This window comes from Melanotaenia boesemani, chromosome 5, assembly GCF_017639745.1.
Source record: "Melanotaenia boesemani isolate fMelBoe1 chromosome 5, fMelBoe1.pri, whole genome shotgun sequence".
Classification (NCBI taxonomy): Eukaryota; Metazoa; Chordata; class Actinopteri; order Atheriniformes; family Melanotaeniidae; genus Melanotaenia; species Melanotaenia boesemani.
In genome coordinates, this window is record NC_055686.1 from 24,823,357 (window position 1) to 24,843,471 (window position 20,115).

Below are 20,115 nucleotides of genomic sequence, written 5' to 3' on the forward strand. Positions count from 1 at the left end.
TTATCTGTATAGGAGAATTAGTAAGTTTTTCAATCATAGCAAACAGAGTGCGAGAATTGTTGACATTCCTGTTAATCATTTCAGATAAATGCAGCTCTCTGGCCTTGCACAGCTAATTGTTATAGTTACGCAGGCTTTGTTTGTTACAGCTCATAGTGAATTTGAAGTTTATCTTTCCGCCATTTCCGCCCAGTTTTTCTGCATTCTCTTTTTAGGCTGGTGACCACAGTGGTGTTTCTCCATGGTGTTTTCTGTTTGATCAAAGTGTTCTTGATTCTTATCGGTGCAACGGCATCCATTACATTCAAGACTTTCAGATTGAAAAAATCCAGGAGTCCATCAACTGACTCTGCACTGGTGGTTGGTAACATAGCTATGGCCTCCACAAACTTAGCACTTGTTCTTTCATTAACGTACCTCTTCCTAATGGAGAAGCAGGTTGGTTGGACATTCTGAGTGATCAGTAAATCAAACAAAATACAAAAATGGTCAGACAAGGCCAAGTCAGTGACCACAACAGAAGAAATATTAACACCCTTTGAAATAACCAGGTCCAGAATGTGACCTCGAATGTGGGTCGGTTCTTTTACATGCTCCCACAAACCAAACATGTCCAATATGGAAGAAAATTCCTTGACATTACCATCCGTCATGTTATCTGTGTGAATGTTAAAATCCCCAGTTAAGATGAAATGGTTAAAATCAGTAGAGATAACCGACAATAATTCAGAAAATTCATCAATAAAATTTGCACAGTGTCCTGGACGTCTGTAGATGATTAGAAATAGGATTTTAGGAATGCCCCTTAAAATAAAATTAAGATATTTAAAAGAAGTAAAATCACCAAATGAAATCTCTTTACACTGGAATGAATCTTTAAATAAGGCAGCTTCTCCTCCCCCTTTCCTCCCGATTTGACATTTATTCATAAAACTAAAATGAGGGGGTGCTGTTTCATTAAGAACTGCAGCACTTGTGTCTTCTGTTAACCATGTCTCTGTCAGAAAAAGAAAATCTAAACTGTGAGAAATGATGAAGTCATTAACTAACAGTGACTTGTTGGACAGAGATCTAACATTTAGTACAACTAGCTTTATGAAGTTTACACTGGTCTCTGTTGTATTCTGAGTTATACAAGGTACAGTTAACAGATTAGATCGATTCACCCCACAAACGATTCCTTATTTTACTAACTAACACAGGAATCCTACTGGGTCCAGGCTTGATCTCAGAACAGCTGTCAGTAGTAGCAAAACTACAGCAAGGACCCTGAACGCATCATGGCATGTTATCTTTGTTGTGAATTCTGCTGCTGCTCTGTGAACCTCCTGCACATGCCCTGCTCTGCCAGGACGGATGATCTAAGAGGAGGATGAGGAGGGGGAGGAGAGGGAGCACTGTATTTCTTGGTAGATGGTGGTCGCTGGGGTTCAGGCCTGGATAGAGACATCCTTTTAAGACCTTGGGTGATGTGGAGAAGAGGGTCTGGTGAGGGGGGAGAGCTGGGAGTTGATCACCTCTCTGTTGTGTCCTTCGCTCTTATCTGTACACTCATGTTAGGGTTTGCCGTCCCAACAGCATGATGCAAGTGTGCACCAAGTAATCTGCATCCAGTTAGATTTGGATGCACGCCATCAGGTCTGAATCGCTCCTTACACTTCCAAAAGATATTGAAGTTATCAGTGAACTTTATCCCATGGGTGATACATGCGTTTGATAACCATGTGTTCAGGCCAAGAAGTCTACTGAAAAGTTCAAGTCCTTTACCCGCTGTAGGAATGGGTCCTGAAATGTAAACATGGTGTGCTCCAAACTGACACAGTCTCTCCAACAGCAGAGAAAAGTCTTTTTTCAGGATCTCGGAGCCAGTTTTCCTCCTCAGAATATCAAAAGACCCTGTGCGGACAATAATCTTCATACCATCTGGACGTGAAGACAGAATGGTCGGCAACATCTCTGTCAGTTCCCTGACTGATGTATCAAAAAGTGTTAAATTTTCCGTCTTTGCCATCCTCACATGCTGTGTTATAGAGTCCCCAATCAGAATTGTGTCTATTTGTTTTTGTGTGGAGGCACCGATAGCTTCTCTAGTCCTCCTGTTAGTGGAATTTTGGCCTCTCCTCCTGGTCTGGTTAGCCCTGGGCTGAGTTTTAGGGCTATTTCTTGAGTTTTTATAGATCCTTGCATTACATTCATCATCATTCATTTTAATATGAGTCAACATATCATATTTATTATGCAGTGAGACTTCAGGTGGTGGAGTGAGTGCTGGAGCTTTAAATTTCCTGTTGGATTTACCTCTGCGACGAACAACATCAGACCAGGTTCTGGCCGGGGTTGATGACTTTGGTCTGGCACCAACAGTGTTCCAGAAGGAGAGATCAGTCTGATGGTCCGGTTTGGGATTTTCTCCAGCTATTCCAGTGTCATTTGAACACATCCAGGGAAGTGTATCAGCCAGGTCTGTAGCGGGAGGCTCCACATTCGACATGCCTTCGCGTATGAAGATTTGACTCAATCCATTTGACAGCTCAGTAGCTTGTACAGAAGCTACTACAGAGTCAATAAATTCTTCATTCACACGAATGTGTTGCAGTGTTTCAATCCTCTTCTCCAGCTGTGTTATCCTCAAAGAAAGTTGCTCACACTCAGTGCAGCTCACTGATACTGCAGGGTTAGGAGACATCATTCCACTAGTTCTCCGATGGCAATCAACTAAATTTATCAAAAAATTTATTCGTTCCAGTGATTTATAAGTGACCAGGAGTCCTTGTTCCTAAATTTCTTGCCGGTAAAGATAAGAAAAAAAAGAAGAAAATGCAAGCAGAAAAGAGAGCAAAGCAGGAAGCGTCCGCATGGCAGCAAAGCAGAGACGCAGGCTATCTACATTCCCATAAACAATGCACATAAGTTACTACCTGTGTTTAGTTTACCACCATGTTCAATCAACAGTCTTGTTAGAGTGATAATATCTGAGTATAATGTACTTTTTGTGAACTTTCTCTCACACCCCTTTTTTATTATGTTTCAACCAACTACAGCTGTTCTCGAGCAAATGACAGAAAAACTGAGTCGGGTTGGGTTACACAGAGCTTTATAGTTTAATCTATTAAATGCCTAATTAGGCAATAAAATGCTAGTTATGAATATATTTGTTTTACATGTTTATACATAAAGAAGTGAGGAATAAGGACAAGAAACTGCAGATTTATTTTGCTTGAGAAAGACTTCAGTGAGTAAAAAGGTTAATTAATCAACTAAATTAATATCAGCTCTACAATTTATGTGGAAAAGAGCAACGTGTCTTCCAACACTTAGCACTCTTCCTTCACTCTTTACTTTGTCGTTATTTACTCGCTCATTTTTATCTCCATCATCTCGTTAATGCACAAATTTCTTTTCTTCCTCTGACTCGACTGTTTTTTCTCATGTAGCTGTAGGTATTAAGCAAGGAAGGAAAGGTAGGTATACATCCACAAACAGTGGAATGACAGGGTTTGACTTAATTATTAGATGCAGTGGAAATTTTCTATTTTGAGGACAAATCCTGTTTTACTTCTAATTTAAAGCTACTGTGTGCCTCACTCCACCTACACCATCTTCTGTAGTTAGTTATTCAGCTCATGTACTTTTTCCTGCTTTAACGCCCCCACAATTTCCTAACTCTGGCAAAATGTTAGCTCTACAGTAAACGCACACACTTACACTCCTGAGTTTAAACACATCCTATTTTCACATTCTAGCTAAACACCATGAAAGCCTCTCAGAATCCGATTCGGTGATTGATTGAATGGTCTGATGGAACCAATTAAATTGTCTCCTACGTGCCAGCCACCCCATCGGCCGTTTTTAGACAGAACAAAAGCAGGCTCTGAGTGGCTCGCAGCCATTTAAATCTCCATCTGCATTCTACCCATTATGCACAGTGCCATTACCTAATGAGCACGTTCTTTCTAAAACAGATATGCAGCACCCAGCTGTGTTAAACGCTTGGCATGACTCTTCTTTAACAGAAGCTACTTTCCAGGCTTAGTCTCACAACATTTGTTCAGTGAAAATGTGTTTTTCAGACGTCCTTCAAATATTTAATATTTTATGTTTAAGAAACAAAGAGTTCATACTTCCCATCATTCTACACACAGTTCTTCTCTTCACCATGACAAAGCATAAACTGACGGGTGTTTTGTGCAATTTGATAATTCAGTTATTCAAAGGAAGACTAAAATATTCTACTTACATGAGTATTTAGACATGACAATGTTTAAGCTTTATTATTCTGTTCTTGAACCTTTTAGTAAAAGTCCAGATTTATGTTTTAGTTGATTGTGTATGTCAAAGTGACAGCCAAGATATTGAAAGGTAGGACCATGTTAAGGTATTATTATGCTTAACCACCAAAGATGTGCATGAAGGACAGCAGGTATTGAAAAGTACCTTTTTATTGGTCAGACATGTGGATGGCAGCATCAGTCTATGGGAATGTCTTCTGCAACAGAACTTGGGGGATTAGTCAGAAAAGGAACAAATGAATGCAGAAAAATATAGAATAGTCTGAAGTGAAAATCTTTTTCAGAGTGCATTAGGTTTTAGTCTGAGATGGAAGTTTACTTTTCAACAACCTGACAGATTACTTAAAAGCAGTAGTGGTGGGCTCAGGAAACCTCCGTGAGCTGGTCTGTTTGAAACAGAGCACGTGTGGAGAAAACCTTCAACTGACTGACTTTCACCTGATAAGAGAGAAACTTTCAGGTGAAATCGGTGCAACTGGCTAGATTTTAGGAAGAAATCAGGCTGCCGGGTACTTAAATCAAGTATTCATTACAGAACAGATCTACTCATTGTGGATAATTCCATTAAGGTTGATGGATCAGACAATGCAAAAAACTTAAAAGGGTCTGAAAACTTCTTACCTGACTGGAGATTATTTTTTCTAAACTTGACTTACTTGAGAAAAAGTATTAAATGCTAACCAATTCTAAATCTAATGGTTCAGTAGGGGGAAAATACACTTATTTGTTTTCTAACTAGATCTGGTAAACACCACATCTACAAAATACAGGTCAGGACTGTAAACTAACAAAATAATTGCGCCGGAAGCCAGATTGACTCAGCTCAGGACTGATGAGTAAACAGCTGTCAAACTCAGATAAATGTCAGTGTGTGTTCCTTTCCTGTCAGCAGCCGTAGACACACCAAGGTCACAACCTGAAAAGGACAGTTTAAGCTTTGCACAGCAGGTTTTTACCCACACACGCACACATATTTTTTTTGTTTGGTTTATTTTTTCCTCTGGTTCTGTCTGTGTGTGTGTGTGTGTGTGTGTGTGTGTGTGTGTGTGTGTGTGTGTGTGTGTGTGTGTGGCCACAGAGGACATTGGATGTGCAATTTTGTAACCCTCTGCATTGCTTTGTGTTTCCCTCTCAGACCTTCACAGCTTGGTGTAACTCCCACTTGAGGAAAGCCGGGACACAGATTGAGAACATTGAAGAGGATTTCAGAAATGGTCTCAAACTCATGCTGCTGCTGGAGGTCATATCAGGTGGATCACTTCACACTCACATACACACATTTTCTGTTCAGTAACAGAGTTGTATTGAATGATGATGATCTATTTGGTAGCAAGAATAATTACTGCACAGAAACTGCATATCAAAGTACCCAAAGATAAAATTAAACAAAGCAACAAAAGGTGAATATTTCACTGATTGTTTGCTTGTTTTTCAGGCGAGAGGCTGCCCAAACCTGACAAAGGCAAGATGCGTTTCCATAAGATTGCCAACGTGAATAAAGCTCTGGACTTCATCTGCAGCAAGGGGGTCAAACTGGTGTCTATTGGTGCAGAGGGTGAGAGTCCTGCCTATACGAACACATCTCATATTATTTTTGTCGTTATGCTGCTTGTTATTCCCCTTTAGTTAATAAACCCCAGACTGCTGCATTTGCTTTTCCATGGCCTGCTTTTCAGCTCCAGACGACTGAACCCGACTCATAGGTTGCATTTGAAAGTAGAAGCAACCTTCAGATTTTTTAGTTTTATTTCAGTCAAAAATGTATCTTTAGTTAATTTCCAGGGGAAAAAGTGCAATAGGAAAAAACAAACATGAGCATGATGAGATCTAGAAGCAATAGCATGGTGATGAAAGGCATCTGAAATCCATAAAGGCTCTTTTACTGCCTCTTCAAGGCCAGTGGAGGTAACACTGACACAGCAGCAGCAGGAGAATTCATGTCAAATTCATTTAAAAGTATTAAACTACTTTCTCTGCTGCTTCATTGACTTTAAGTACTGTGATGTAATTAAAAATGTTTCTGTAATTAGATGTAGTTGCTAATTTAATCCTGTAATTTGTTGAGGTTTTATATTTATATTATATTTTTTACATGAAATCAAACCTTTTACTGAGAGAGCTGTGCCTTAGTGGGAACAAAGGGGTGACTGACCTTGTAGGTAATGTGGTATCATATAATTGATATTGGAAGTGAGTGAGTGAATAATGGACGATGCTAGATGGAAGGACACAGCAGAGCTGAAGCTCACTGAAGCTGTGAAGTGCAAGAGGGACCCAGGTGATTCAGTTAATCATATGAATTCATAAAGCCTCTAGGTAAGCCCAGGATTAACCGTAATAGTTATTTAAATGTAAAATAATATGCTCATTGTCTCAGAGGTAGCAATTAAGGTCCAATTGATGCTAAATTTCCAGATTTAACATCCTATGACGTGGCGTCCACATACGTGGACATCACCTTTTTGATTGTCTGCACATAATACTAAATTTTGTGAAACTGGAACCTGTTTTACAAAATTCTTTTTATTGGTTACTCTTAATGCCAAATACCAAGCAGAAATCTAAAATGCAAGCCAATCGAGGTCTCGGGTCTTAGGAAGTTAAACCAAATTCAGACTTGTTCCTTTCTATGTTTAGAGCAGCAGATGTGGAAAAGCTGCTAAAAAATCTAGAATAATTCACTTTCATTGTATTTCATACGATTAAGCGCTGGTAAAAGTGATCTCTCTTCTTTAGCACTTTTAGAAATGTACTTAGCTGTTAGAAATGTACCTGGCCTACATGTGATACTGTAGACTAGATGAAAAAAACTCAGCAGTCTCTTCTGATTGGTGCGGCTGTTGGTGGATGGCAGTGCTGATTGGGAATCTAACTTATGGCACTTTTTGTGTTAACGTGAGATAAACTACAGAGGCTAAACTACTCATGTTTTTGTAACAGAGATGAACCTACTTGAATGCTCTTCCCTATGTTTTTTCAGAAGGTAATAAAGTCAGTAGTTACACAACTAGCTGACATCACACTAAACACTGTGGTGCACCACTTTTTGTGATGTCATTTTTGTAGGATGCCATCATTGGCAAGGTCAGATGCAGCATTAACACGAGATAGCTGCTTAGTCATTACCAAATGAGCCTGTAGGCAGATAATGTTGTGATGTTGGTGAGTAAAAAAATCCTCACCAACAAATGAGATATTTCCACAGTGTCTTATGTAGGAGGGAACAACTCGTGTTGCAGATTTTTTTACATGCACAAAGGAATATCCTTAAATATTCCTCATTTATTAAATGAACGTATGACAGAAAACAGTGCTCATGACTGTTTCCATGCAAGATTTAACATTTATTAATTTGAACGTGAGAGTAGGATTCGATCAAATCTCATGACAAGTCTGAGATCGAGAACGATAGTTTGAGTCTGTGGATTTGCGGTGCAGCACAGCAGATCCTGAAAATAAATATTAAACAAACCTCAAACTGTCTTAGCATAAGCAGCAACATATTCAGTACTCAGAATTAAACCATTCGCAAAAGAAACATAATACAGTAAAACAGATTCCCAAAACAAATAAAATGAAATAATGTAAAATGAAGTAAGGTAAAGTAGCTTACTGATGACACTTGGAGTGCACACACACTCAGAAAATGATTTGGGAAAATAACAAATATGATAAACAGCCTAAACCCACACATGACAAGTAGAATAGCTCAAATTTAATGAATAGGCCCATAAATCATTATACACCACAATTTAAAATAATGATGAATACAGAAATCTGTGTTTGTGAACAAACTCTTGGAGCATCTCATCATCCTGCTGGCAAAGTGCAGGAAAGCAGGTTTAACAGTGCACGCACACGTGCACGGGGGAGCGCTGCTTCGGGTTGCTGAAGGGCAGGTGGATGTGTCTTGGACCAACAGGTGGATGCTGCTGTACTCTCTGGAGAAAGTCTGCAACATAATTATGTTCTGTGCAGTCCTGCACAACATTGCTCTGGCTCATGGAGCCTTTTGATGCCCGGCGCAGCCAGAGGAATGGATGCCCAGAAAACCGTGGCCAGCAGCCTCCACTGGGGGCTATACGGAGGAGACAGGAGCCGATCTGTCTTTTAGAACATGTAGCCTATACCTTAAAGGTGTATAGGGGCTCTATTTAATCATTAGGCTCATGTTTCTGTGGACTACAATGTGCACGTCTTTACAGGACAGGTGGAAATGTTACAGGCTTTCAGTTTTCTCTTTGTAGGCCATAAAAGGTGGTTTCATATAACAGAACCTTGAAAACAGTAATGTTTGGCTAAGTAAACACAGATGTTTAGTGGTTTTAAAGAGTTTTATTTACTGTTTTTTTAAGGTTTTCATTTGATCTCTTAGCGTGTCGTTTATATTTCAAGTGAGCAAAGTAAAGAATTGTGACGTTCAGTTACCAGACATGGGCTATTATTGAAATTAAAAATGAATAAACATTAATCATTGGCATGTTTATGTTACTTATCGAGAATTCTATTCAGACCTCAGCCAGAGTCCGTTCAACGACGATGAGGCTATTGACTGCCTTCGTGATCCTCTTCCATGTACTATTTGCGTGCACGCCTCCTCTCTGTGGTTTGACCTCACTGTGCGAGGCCTCTGGACCATGAATATGTAAATGATGATGGATTTCAGCCACTGCATTTATCAGGGCCCGATCGTTCAAACACTGGGATACGAACGTTTCATGAATCACACGTGGATCCTAATCGCAGGATCATTCCTGTGATCAGATGTGAACTCATCTCCACTTTGTTTGATAAATGAGGGCCAGTGTGCTCTCCAAGTTAGCCCAGAACGCTGCTGCTTGAGTTTTCACTAAGACCAAGAGGGGATCTTGTAACTCCAGTCCTCAGATATTTACACTGGCTTCCTGTTTGTCAAAGAATTAACTTAAAAATCCTGCTGTTAGTTTACAAAGCACTGAATGGTTAAGGACCAAAATCTATTCAGGATCTTCTGGTTTGTTATGAAGCAACCAGATTCCTCAGGTCATCAGGGTCAAACCTACTTTTTGTTCCCAGAGTCAGAACTAAACGTGGAGACGTAGCGTTCAGCTTTTATGCTCCTCACATGTGGAACAAACTCCAGAAAACTGCAGGTCTGCTGAAACTCAGCTGGTTTAAATCAGGATTAAAAGCTTTTTCATTTGCTGCCTTTTACCAAAACAACTGTTTCTTTCATTTTATCCTATTTTATTTGAGCTTTTTCTGTCTTTATTTAATCCTTGAATTTCTTTTTAAAGTCTGTTTTTAATATATTTTTAATGCTTACTCTGCACCCCGCTGTAATGCTTTTAATATTTTATGAAAAGCACTTTGCATTGTGTTGTACATGAAACGTGCTCTACAAATAAACTTGTTTTAAGATGAAATAAAACGATGGGGGAAGCAGCTAACTGAACATCAGAGATCTTATGACCCTTTCAAGTCAGAGCATTTAAAATGTCCCACACAATCAAAATTTTATGCTCAGATTTCTCTTTTAATCCCTCCAAATGTAAATTTCACAGACTAAATGCTCAGCAGGGTAGAAACTCTTCAGAAGGGATTCGTGAAAACGTGCAGAGAAATCTGCTTGTGCAGCATTCACACCACTTCAAAAGCAGCAAATCAGTGTTTGTGCGACTTCCAATTTTCCTCACTGATCAGTCAAGATTTCTTTTTAACTTTAGGCCACCAACTTCAATTTGTGTCGTATGCAACACTTTCATATGACACATTTAACATGTTTTAATAACCGTCACAAAGTTTGTATATAAAAGAAATCTTTGTGTTTTTTTTTTTTTTGCTAAGACCATGTGTTTTGCCTCTGCAGAAATTGTTGATGGTAATGTGAAGATGACCCTTGGTATGATCTGGACCATCATCTTGCGTTTCGCCATCCAGGACATCTCTGTGGAAGGTGTGTTTGTGTGTGTGTGTGCATTTATATAAGCTGATATGAAGCTAATGCATTGAAACACCCCTCTACAATTACTTCAGGTGATTTCTTTTTATCGTACATTTATCACTGAAATAATACAGAAATAATACAGTTGTATGAAGTGTGTGCACATGGGTGGAACTTGTTACAGAGTGACTGTTTCATCCATTTCTTTTCTACATGCTCAGCTGAGCCGTCTGCTAACTGTCGCCTCATCCTCATCAGTCACAAATAAGACTATAAATATTTTCATTTGACTCCTGGCAAGAAGCAGTATTGCAGCATGTTAGATTTTTCTGTTTTTAATGTAAAACAAGTCCTTTTTTTCAGTGTTTTTATATGGAATTTCTTTTTAGTTATTACTGAGGCAGCCTGAGAATAATCGATGCATTTCAACTAACAGACCCCGTTTTAAATTCTTCTTCTTTGTGTCAGTCAGTTTATGTAATAAATAATACATTTTTATTTTACTTGATGTTGACATGAGATAGTTTAGTGTACATATGACTAATCTGTGTTGTATAAAACAAGCTCTGCATCTTCTCAAAATTTAATCCATTTACTGAATTTGAGTACAATACATCATCTTTGAATAATCCCATCTACATGTCTTATTTCCCTGGACTGCATTTTCACCTCCTGCTATTTTATTCAACATTTATTTTATCAGTAGGTCATTTTACAATAAATTCTTGGTTAGAGAGGCCTTGTTTTGCTTCAACAAGCCTTCCCCTTATCTTTAAGTCCTTTACTTATTTTTTGCTCATGCTAGTTCATATTTTCTGCAGTCATTAAACTTTATGACTTTTTTTGTCCTCTCGTGACGTCTCCTCTCTCCACCAGTGCAGGAAGTGGTTGTGTATCTTTAAACCATTCATCATATCAGCTAAAAAGTGTTAGCTACAAAGTTTGATACATCTTTTTAAAGTAGATCTTCAAACAAACTATTTGCCTTTTTCTTTAGTTTCTGTCCACAATATTATGTGTTTGTATTTCTTCCTCTCTCATCCAATGCTTCCCTCTCAAGTTTACTCTTTCATCCTAAATCTTTTCTTTCATACTCCTGTTGTCCAACATCATTCTAAGATTCCCCTTTTCAGTAAACTATCAGGCTTAATTCTCACCATCCCCCTCCTCAACTTTTCCAGAGACCTCTGCTAAGGAGGGTCTGCTGCTGTGGTGCCAGAGGAAGACCGCCCCCTACAGGAACGTCAATGTGCAGAACTTCCACATCAGGTTGGTCTGCAACGCCCACCGGCATCAACAGGAAACTGCAGTCACTGAGCGTAAATGTCTGTCCTGTGTCATCTTTATTTTTCTAGTTTATTCATTTTCTGGGTTTCTGAATTCAGCCTTTTCTGCACACACACACTCTGTCATTGTTTTTTCACCTGTCTTTTTCACTTTTCTTTGCCCTTTTTGATTATTACAGCTCTCCACTAAACACCACTACATCTTTACTCTTTTCCCTCATTTTGCCCATATTTCTTTCTTTTTCTCTCATCTTGTCTTTTCTCTGCTTTTCCTCCTCTTCCTCCTTTCCTCGTGGCTCAGTTGGAAGGATGGCCTGGCCCTGTGCGCCCTCATCCACAGACACAGACCTGACCTTATTGACTACTCCAAACTGAGAAAGGTGGCCTGTCCTATCTTCTTTCCCTCTTTTTAGCCCTGTGTTGTTCTGGTTTAGTCAGTATTAATATGGCCATCTTGTGTCTGTTTATTGCCCATCTCTTTTTTAGTTTCTCCTTTAAACTGCATTCATAAATCAAAACTGATCTTTATATTTTTTGTAGACGTAATTCACAAACAAATATTAAATACTGAATCCACCCAAGTTCAGGGTCTAGTAAGTCGCATATTTGGAATAAGATACAAGAAAATGAGGAGCTATAACATCCTTGATCAGATTTCAACACTACATGCAGTTACTTCTAAACTGCTGCAAACCATATTTTAATGAGCTTCAAAAAAAAGCTGAGATGGGAACTGCACAAGTCCTGTGAATTTGTGATGGTATAACTAACAAAACATGGTCTGAAGTGTTTGATACCGACCGTTTCTGCCTTTTAGGATGACCCCATTGGTAACCTGAACACTGCCTTTGAGGTGGCTGAGAAGTTCCTGGACATCCCCAAGATGCTTGATGCCGAGGGTGAGGATGTATAACAAAATCACGACACAGCAAATCTTAGATTTATTTATTTTTTTCTTCATACTGACCAGCAGTGATAACTTAGACTGCAGCAGTCTAAAATACAAATGGCAGATGGTAAAAGGTCAAGAGATCCTTCTTTACCCATCTGCCTTAAAAACCAAAACATTTTAAATCCCTTTTAAAAGCATTTACTGAATCACAGACGGTTCTTACATCAGACGTACAACTACGTTGTAGATAATTATCATAAAATGACTTATGAATACAGAAGCAAATCATGTTTTTTATCCTACTGTCACTCACTGTAAATAAATAAGTTTGTTTTTGTGATGAAGCATCTTATTTTAAATTGAATGAATGATTATTGTTATTTAGATAATCCTTCATATCCAATCTGCTTTACAGATCATAATAAACCAGAACTTTGACTTTGACATTCTTTGTTAACCCTTTGAGCCCTGTGCCTTTGCTTTAAAGTTGCTCAAATATATTATCATACTTTATTATTTCTATGTCCTCAGATATTGTGAACACACCCAAACCAGATGAGAAGGCCATCATGACCTACGTGTCCTGCTTCTACCATGCCTTCGCTGGAGCTGAGCAGGTCAAACTAAGTTTCACATTATTATGTAACAATTACGTTTTGCTGTTAGTAGGATTGAGTCATCAGAATAAAACTTCAATCTAGAGCAACAGTGATCCTTCTGAACCAAAGTGAAAGTTGTATGAATGTTTTAAAACTTATTCCCCATCTCAGGCTGAGACAGCTGCCAACCGTATCTGCAAGGTGCTGGCTGTCAATCAAGAGAATGAGAAGCTAATGGAGGAGTATGAGAAGCTGGCCAGTGAGGTGAGAAACCACGGCAACCACATCCACATCCCACTCTGCTCATCCTGCTTTGGCACAGTACCGTAAAGTTCCTTCAGTGAAACTTGCTGAGATTCCTGCTACTCTTGCGTGACTCAGCTTTAAAACCACTGCATAGCAGCAAAGTCTGTTGTTGTTTTTTTCCAATTATTGGTTATCTAACTTAATTTACTCAAGTTATGGATTAACTGGACAATCCTTTTGAAACGACAGTGAGATTAAAAAGGATGAAGATGAGGTCAGCATTCAACGGAGAATACTGAAAACAATAATAATGTACTTTTAAAACTACAAAAGTACCTTTTTGTATTAGCTGTTTGTTTTTGTTTGTTTTTTTTTTTTTTTTAAATCCATGTCCAAGCTCGGTTACATCTAAGTTTTTCTGATGACCACTGACACACATGTTCTAAATCTAGAGTATTTACCTAAGATGCATGATACAGAAGCATTCAACTTAACAGAACTGTAAAGGGGTTTTATTGTAGAGCATCTTGTGGGAGGAAAACACGGTATTAAAGTTATAGAAACGGCAAATAAGAAAACAAACTCTTCTTCTGCAGCTGCTTGAGTGGATCCGCCGCACCATCCCCTGGCTGGAAAACCGTGTGGCCGAGCAGACCATGCGTGCAATGCAGCAGAAACTGGAGGATTTCCGTGACTACCGCCGCATCCACAAGCCGCCACGTGTGCAGGAGAAATGCCAGCTGGAGATCAACTTCAACACCCTGCAGACCAAACTGAGACTGAGCAACAGGCCTGCCTTCATGCCCTCTGAGGGCAAGATGGTGTCGGTGAGCAGAACTGCTCTGCAGCTTGCTGTTCTTTCCATCTCTTGCTGCTAATACAGTCCTCGCAAAACCAAACGTAGTGCAGACATTTGAGCGGTTGAGCGATTTCATTTTTTAGCTACAATGAAAATGAAAGCTGCACTTTATTCTGTAACTGTAATCCTTAATTTCCTCTAACAGGTGAGCAAAATGAGTAAAATGGTCATTTTAAGCTTTCACTGATAATAAAACCTCTCCCTTTCCTCCAGGATATTGCCAATGCTTGGAAGGGTTTGGAGCAGGTGGAGAAGGGCTATGAGGAGTGGCTGCTGACAGAGATTCGTCGTCTGGAGAGACTTGACCATCTGGCCGAGAAGTTCAAGCAGAAGTGCTCTATGCATGAGGCCTGGACAGGAGGTAAGGACCGTAGATGGGTGTAATAGAAGAAGACAACGTTTCCAGTGGAATAGTGTCCTCCTGCTTGTTGTCATTTCTTAGTTATGTTCCCAGATGTTTGTTTTGATTATTAAATATTACTGAAATTAACCTTCTGTATCTTAATTCTTCCACATCTCATTACTAAATAATCTTCACTTATATTTATATAATATTATATATATAGATCTATGATTTAATGCTCTAAAATAATCCTTACACCCAGATCAGTGACTGTAAAGGAATTATCGGTGTTTCAGGTAAGGAGGAGCTTCTGTCCCAGAAGGACTACGAGTCGGCTTCTCTGATGGAGATCAGAGCCTTGATGAGGAAGCACGAGGCCTTTGAGAGCGACCTCGCCGCTCACCAGGACAGAGTGGAGCAGATCGCTGCCATCGCCCAGGAGCTGAAGTAAGATTCAGGATCAAGAAGGGCACAATGGGAAATATTTAAATTATTTAAATACACAGTCCTTTGAAAACTGGAAGACACTAAAAACTGTTTTTATTCTAGGTGTTTTTGTTGTTGTTTGGCTGTTTAATATATGCACTGGAAGATTTCCAAAGTGATAAATCATAGGGGGGAAATGGAGAAAGATGGTGAAAGATTGAAGGAAGTCAGAGAAATAAAAGGCATTGAGAAAGAAGATTCATGACTGGAAGGACAAATTATTCAGAAACTTGAAAAGACAAGAAAGCAGAAACGGTGACGTGTTGCAGTCTAAATGTTGTGGTGTGAAGAACAGAAAATGCTACAGATGGTTGTAATGCAAATTATTAAGAGTTATGAGAATGATGAAAGGTTGGTTCATGAGGAGCAGAAACTTCTGATCTCATGGTTTTGTTATCTTTCACATCCCTTCTTCATCTCTTTAAAGTTGTATATTCAGATGGTGAGTGCAGTAAAGCTGAATATGTATGCACACCACTCATAATTTATCAGTACTTCAAACAGATAATGTCCTCAAAAGCTAAAAAAAAATTCTCAGATGACCCGTCAGTTGCAGGAAGGAGTGAAATTCTATTGCAGGATCTGATACTAAATATTTTAACTATATATATCCACAGATTTAGTAGAATGTCACTATTTTTCAGTGCAGATAATTGTTTTTTAAAAGCTACAGCATTACATAAGTTTAAGTGGACTTTTGTATAAAAGTTTGGTTGATTATGTAAAGGAGCTAAATTTAAAAAAATTACTTTCATTAACTGACTTTGTTTTTTCCCCATCAGTGAGCTGGACTACCATGATGCTGCTTCAGTCAATGCCCGCTGCCAGGGCATCTGTGACCAGTGGGACAACCTGGGCACCCTCACCCAGAAGAGGAGGGACTCACTGGAGGTAAACGGACAACACATGAACTGATTTATTATTTTTAAATGATCAGTTTCCACTTTATAATGATTATTTAACATTAAATGGGTGTTTATGTCTGACTGCAGCGTGTGGAGAAGCTGTGGGAGACCATCGACCAGCTGTACCTGGAGTTCGCTAAGAGGGCAGCACCTTTCAACAACTGGATGGATGGAGCCATGGAGGACCTGCAGGACATGTTCATTGTCCACAGCATTGAGGAGATCCAGGTACTCCCTCATACCTGAACACCTGGATGTTTAGTTTGTAGTTTCATACAGTAATGTCACTTCTTTTTAGACTTCAAGTAATCTTGATTGTTAATTTAAAGCTTGTCCAAAATGTATCACCCTGACCTATTTTTTTATTTCCTACTTTTTTTTTTGACAATCTTAGTCGTTTTTGTTTTTAGTGTGTTCTGTAATCCACAGAAACAAAGAAACCATACAAAAACATTCTTTTGAATCTATTTAAGCTCACAGAACATACATTTCATATATAAAATTACTTTTAGATAACCCTTTCTTTGACCAAGGTTCAACTCCTCCTCAGTGTCCTTCATCCCTCTTTTCTTTCATACAGAGTCTGATCACAGCCCACGACCAGTTCAAGGCCACTCTGCCCGAGGCCGACAAGGAGCGCATGGCTACCATGGGCATCCACAACGAGATCCTGAAGATTGCTCAGACTTATGGCATCAAGCTGTCCGGAATCAACCCGTACACCAACCTGAGCCCCCAGGACGTCAGCACTAAGTGGGACACTGTGAGTCCAATCAAACTTACCCCCCAGCAAAAACAAGCAACAAGTGAATAATGGTCATGAATTATAAATCCAGCACAGAGCAGGATCACCTTTTGAAATCTAATTTTATTTTTGTCTTGTCTGAGTTGACATTATGAAAACAGGAAATGTAAACCAATACTTTCTCTGTGCACTGCATTTGGTCATTTGGCTAAAAATAAGTATGCAGTGAGCACATAAGCAACGGGCCAGAAATAGTGGTGTAAGCTTAGGCTAGAGCGACACTGAGTACTTACTCCAGGCTGTAAAATCTCGGGAAATAAAAAAAGACTGCATGCAACAATCTGTCGGTGCAGTGTGACACATCCAGCCGTCTGTGATGAAAAATATAAATGTTCAACAGGAATCTTGAGGTAAAATGAATGCACCGGAAGACGATATCTTTAGCTAACTATGCTAAATTTAAATGACCTGTATAAATATAACCATGTATAATATATAACTGGGATAAATGACCTGTGGTCCCCTTGAGCAAGTCATTTAACCCCCAACTGCCCCCCAGGCTCTGAAACGTGGCAGCCCACTGCTTTCTAGTACAGATGGGTAAAATGCAGAGCTCACAATCGGATATAATGAGAAAAAATATTATTATGACTAAACATTGTGTTTAATTTTTATGTTCAAGTTTCTGTGAACTGCAGCACACAATTTCAAATAAAATAAACTTTTACTAAACTATAAAAACTTTCTAACTGGATGTAAATTTCATCTTCAGGTGAAGCACCTTGTGCCCCTCAGAGACCAAATGCTCCAGGAGGAGGTGGCCAGACAGCAGGCTAATGAGAGACTGAGGCGCCAGTTTGCTGCCCAGGCCAACATCATTGGACCCTGGATTCAAACCAAGATGGAGGTATAGTGGCACCACACCAGTCTGTCAGAGACAAACCACAGCTTTCCCTTTAGCTGGCCAGACTGATCAGACAAAAACATAAACAGTAGACTTTTTACTGGGACATAGATTTAATTATATCTTAACTATTTACTTATCCTATCAGAACTGTAACTAAACAGTGAGAGAATTAAAAAAGGCAACCACATATTTATACAAAGCAACATAATGTTTTTTTTATTTCAGCTCAAGACAATGGAATAGAAAACTTTTCAGTCTTAAACGTTTCATTCAGATGTTAAATTATAAACAGGACACATAAATACATACGTGATTACACAAGAGCATGAACTCTGCACATGAAGCATTAGTGAGTTTTTATTTGCTGCTTATGATTCTTACAAAGTGTGCAAAGTGGAAACTGTCCTCATCTCTGTTTCCTGTCTGTACAGGAGATCAGCCATGTGTCTGTGGATATTTCCGGCTCCCTGGAGGAACAGATGAACAGCCTGAAGCAGTACGAACAGAACATCATCAACTACAAATCCAACATCGATAAGCTGGAAGGAGACCACCAGCTCAGCCAGGAGTCCCTCATCTTTGACAACAAGCACACCAATTACACCATGGAGGTGCAGTACCTGAACTGCTGCCATGACAACAGGCTGACCTTTCACCTCTTGTGTCTGTGTCTGTTTTTTTCCCCCCAGCTTGATTCCCTTTCATGTCTTCATTACTGCAGCACATCCGTGTGGGCTGGGAACAGCTGCTCACCACCATTGCCAGAACCATCAATGAGGTTGAGAACCAGATTCTGACCCGCGATGCAAAGGGCATCAGCCAGGAGCAGCTCAACGAGTTCAGGGCCTCCTTCAACCACTTTGACAGGGTGAGGCTCTGAGACAGGGAAGAGCTCCCTGTTGCTTTGACTCAACTGGAATTAAACTGGGAATGTATTTTTCTTTGCAGAAGAGAAACGGCATGATGGACCCAGACGACTTCCGTGCATGTCTCATCTCCATGGGTTACGATCTGGTCAGTCCGGCGTGCACATTTTAAGAATGACATTTTCTATTCTGAAATATTAACCTGTTTAAATCTATATGTGGAGTTAACAGTATAAATAAGTGTAATGTTTCTTGACAAAAATGACAGAACATATTCAACTAAGTAGGAATTAACCAGCTAGATTCAACATAGACACTGAATAAAAAAACATGTTTGTTGACAGGGTGAGGTAGAGTTTGCCCGCATCATGACTCTGGTGGACCCCAACAACACCGGCGTGGTGACCTTCCAGGCCTTCATCGACTTCATGACCCGCGAGACCGCTGAGACCGACACCGCAGAACAAGTCATGGCCTCCTTCAAGATTCTGGCTTCAGACAAGGTGAGCAGATAAGTCCTGTTAGCTGTGCCCCCAACAACAGCCGCTGACATCTTTCTGAATCAGACAGGCTAGGTTAGGTCATCTGCTGAAGTTCAGTTATTGAGCAGGAAGTGACTATATTTGGACTAGAAGGTGGAGCTGAACTGTAATACCTGACAAAGATCTGTGTCTTTTGAGCACAAATATCCATTGGATTATTTTCAAGTTGACCAGTAGCTAATGAAGCCCATGATAAGGCTTCACATCAGACAGCATAAACACCATAAAGATACTGAAAAATCTTAAAATAAAAGCTAAGGAAGGACACAAATGTTTAAACACCATTATTCTAAAGAACATGAGGCAGCACCCTCCGCCTTTTTTTCTTTAGATAAGTTGGAATATACTGCACTCTGGTTTTACTTGACTTTCATTTGTGCAGTAACCTGGAGATTTAAGTAAATGAGTCAGAGGAGGTGCTATGTGGACATGTCAGCTTAGGACAGATGGTGCATTAGTGTTGTGGGTGATAGGCTGATTTTTCTCTTCATGAATCACACCTTGCCTCCTGGTTTGTCCTGCAGAACTACATCACAGTGGACGAGCTGCGCAGGGAGCTGCCGCCTGAGCAGGCAGAGTACTGCATCAGCCGCATGACCAGGTACATCGGACCTGAAGCCCCCCAAGGCGCCCTGGACTACATCTCCTTCTCCAGCGCCCTCTATGGAGAGAGCGACTTATAAACCTAGCTGCTTCTCCTCACCTCCTCCTCCCCAGCTTCTATTTCTCCTGTTTGGAGAGAGCAATGTTAAACCCTTCCACTGTCCTTCTACATGCTTTGTTCTTATCATTTTTTCCTCTCTCATCTTTCCTCACTCCTTCCATCATGCCCAGGAACACTGCTTAGAGAGGAAAAGTGCAGAAGACTTTGCTCAAATCTTACAAACCACATTGGGACTGGCCTTTAAGCAAAGTTGGCCAGGTATTGCACTGATTTTATGTAAGCAGCATACATAGACCATACCTGCCTTAAGGAGACATTAAGAGAGTTGTTTTTGAGCAAAGCCCCCTGCTCTTCTCCTCTAACTGATTATTATTTTTGTAGAAGGGAAATTAAAGAAGAAAACATGATAAAAAAAAAAAAAAAGCTGGTCGGTCAGTTGGCTTGGTTGGTTGTGTATTTGTGCAGATGCATGCTATGTTGAAGTTTAGAAATGCTGCCTTTGAGTCATTGACTCTTCCTTAATCACACTGAAACCCAAACAACGTTTGAGCCTGTTAACAGTC

At 39.7% G+C, this 20,115-nt stretch overlaps 1 protein-coding gene across 6 annotated transcripts in view; it reads left to right on the plus strand.

The window, feature by feature from the left end:
• Positions 1–20,074, plus strand: part of actn3b (actinin alpha 3b) — a 41,559-nt gene extending 21,485 nt beyond the window's left edge. For 5 of the 6 annotated variants that reach the window (XM_041986643.1, XM_041986646.1, XM_041986647.1 and 2 more), the window contains 20 exons: positions 5,425–5,539; positions 5,725–5,844; positions 10,138–10,224; positions 11,394–11,481; positions 11,800–11,878; positions 12,316–12,397; positions 12,922–13,007; positions 13,161–13,253; positions 13,832–14,062; positions 14,308–14,455; positions 14,734–14,884; positions 15,706–15,814; positions 15,916–16,056; positions 16,409–16,591; positions 17,346–17,480; positions 17,912–18,091; positions 18,202–18,348; positions 18,429–18,494; positions 18,691–18,849; positions 19,413–20,074. In XM_041986643.1, the coding sequence (XP_041842577.1) occupies positions 5,515–5,539; positions 5,725–5,844; positions 10,138–10,224; positions 11,394–11,481; positions 11,800–11,878; positions 12,316–12,397; positions 12,922–13,007; positions 13,161–13,253; positions 13,832–14,062; positions 14,308–14,455; positions 14,734–14,884; positions 15,706–15,814; positions 15,916–16,056; positions 16,409–16,591; positions 17,346–17,480; positions 17,912–18,091; positions 18,202–18,348; positions 18,429–18,494; positions 18,691–18,849; positions 19,413–19,571 (2,469 nt within the window). In that variant the 5' untranslated portion in view covers positions 5,425–5,514 and the 3' untranslated portion in view covers positions 19,572–20,074. Of the gene's footprint in view, positions 1–1,837; positions 1,844–5,424; positions 5,540–5,724; positions 5,845–10,137; positions 10,225–11,393; positions 11,482–11,799; positions 11,879–12,315; positions 12,398–12,921; positions 13,008–13,160; positions 13,254–13,831; positions 14,063–14,307; positions 14,456–14,733; positions 14,885–15,705; positions 15,815–15,915; positions 16,057–16,408; positions 16,592–17,345; positions 17,481–17,911; positions 18,092–18,201; positions 18,349–18,428; positions 18,495–18,690; positions 18,850–19,412 lie in introns of those variants that run through there. The other variant, XM_041986648.1, reaches the window with a different exon arrangement.
• The last annotated feature ends 41 nt before the right edge of the window (positions 20,075–20,115 follow it).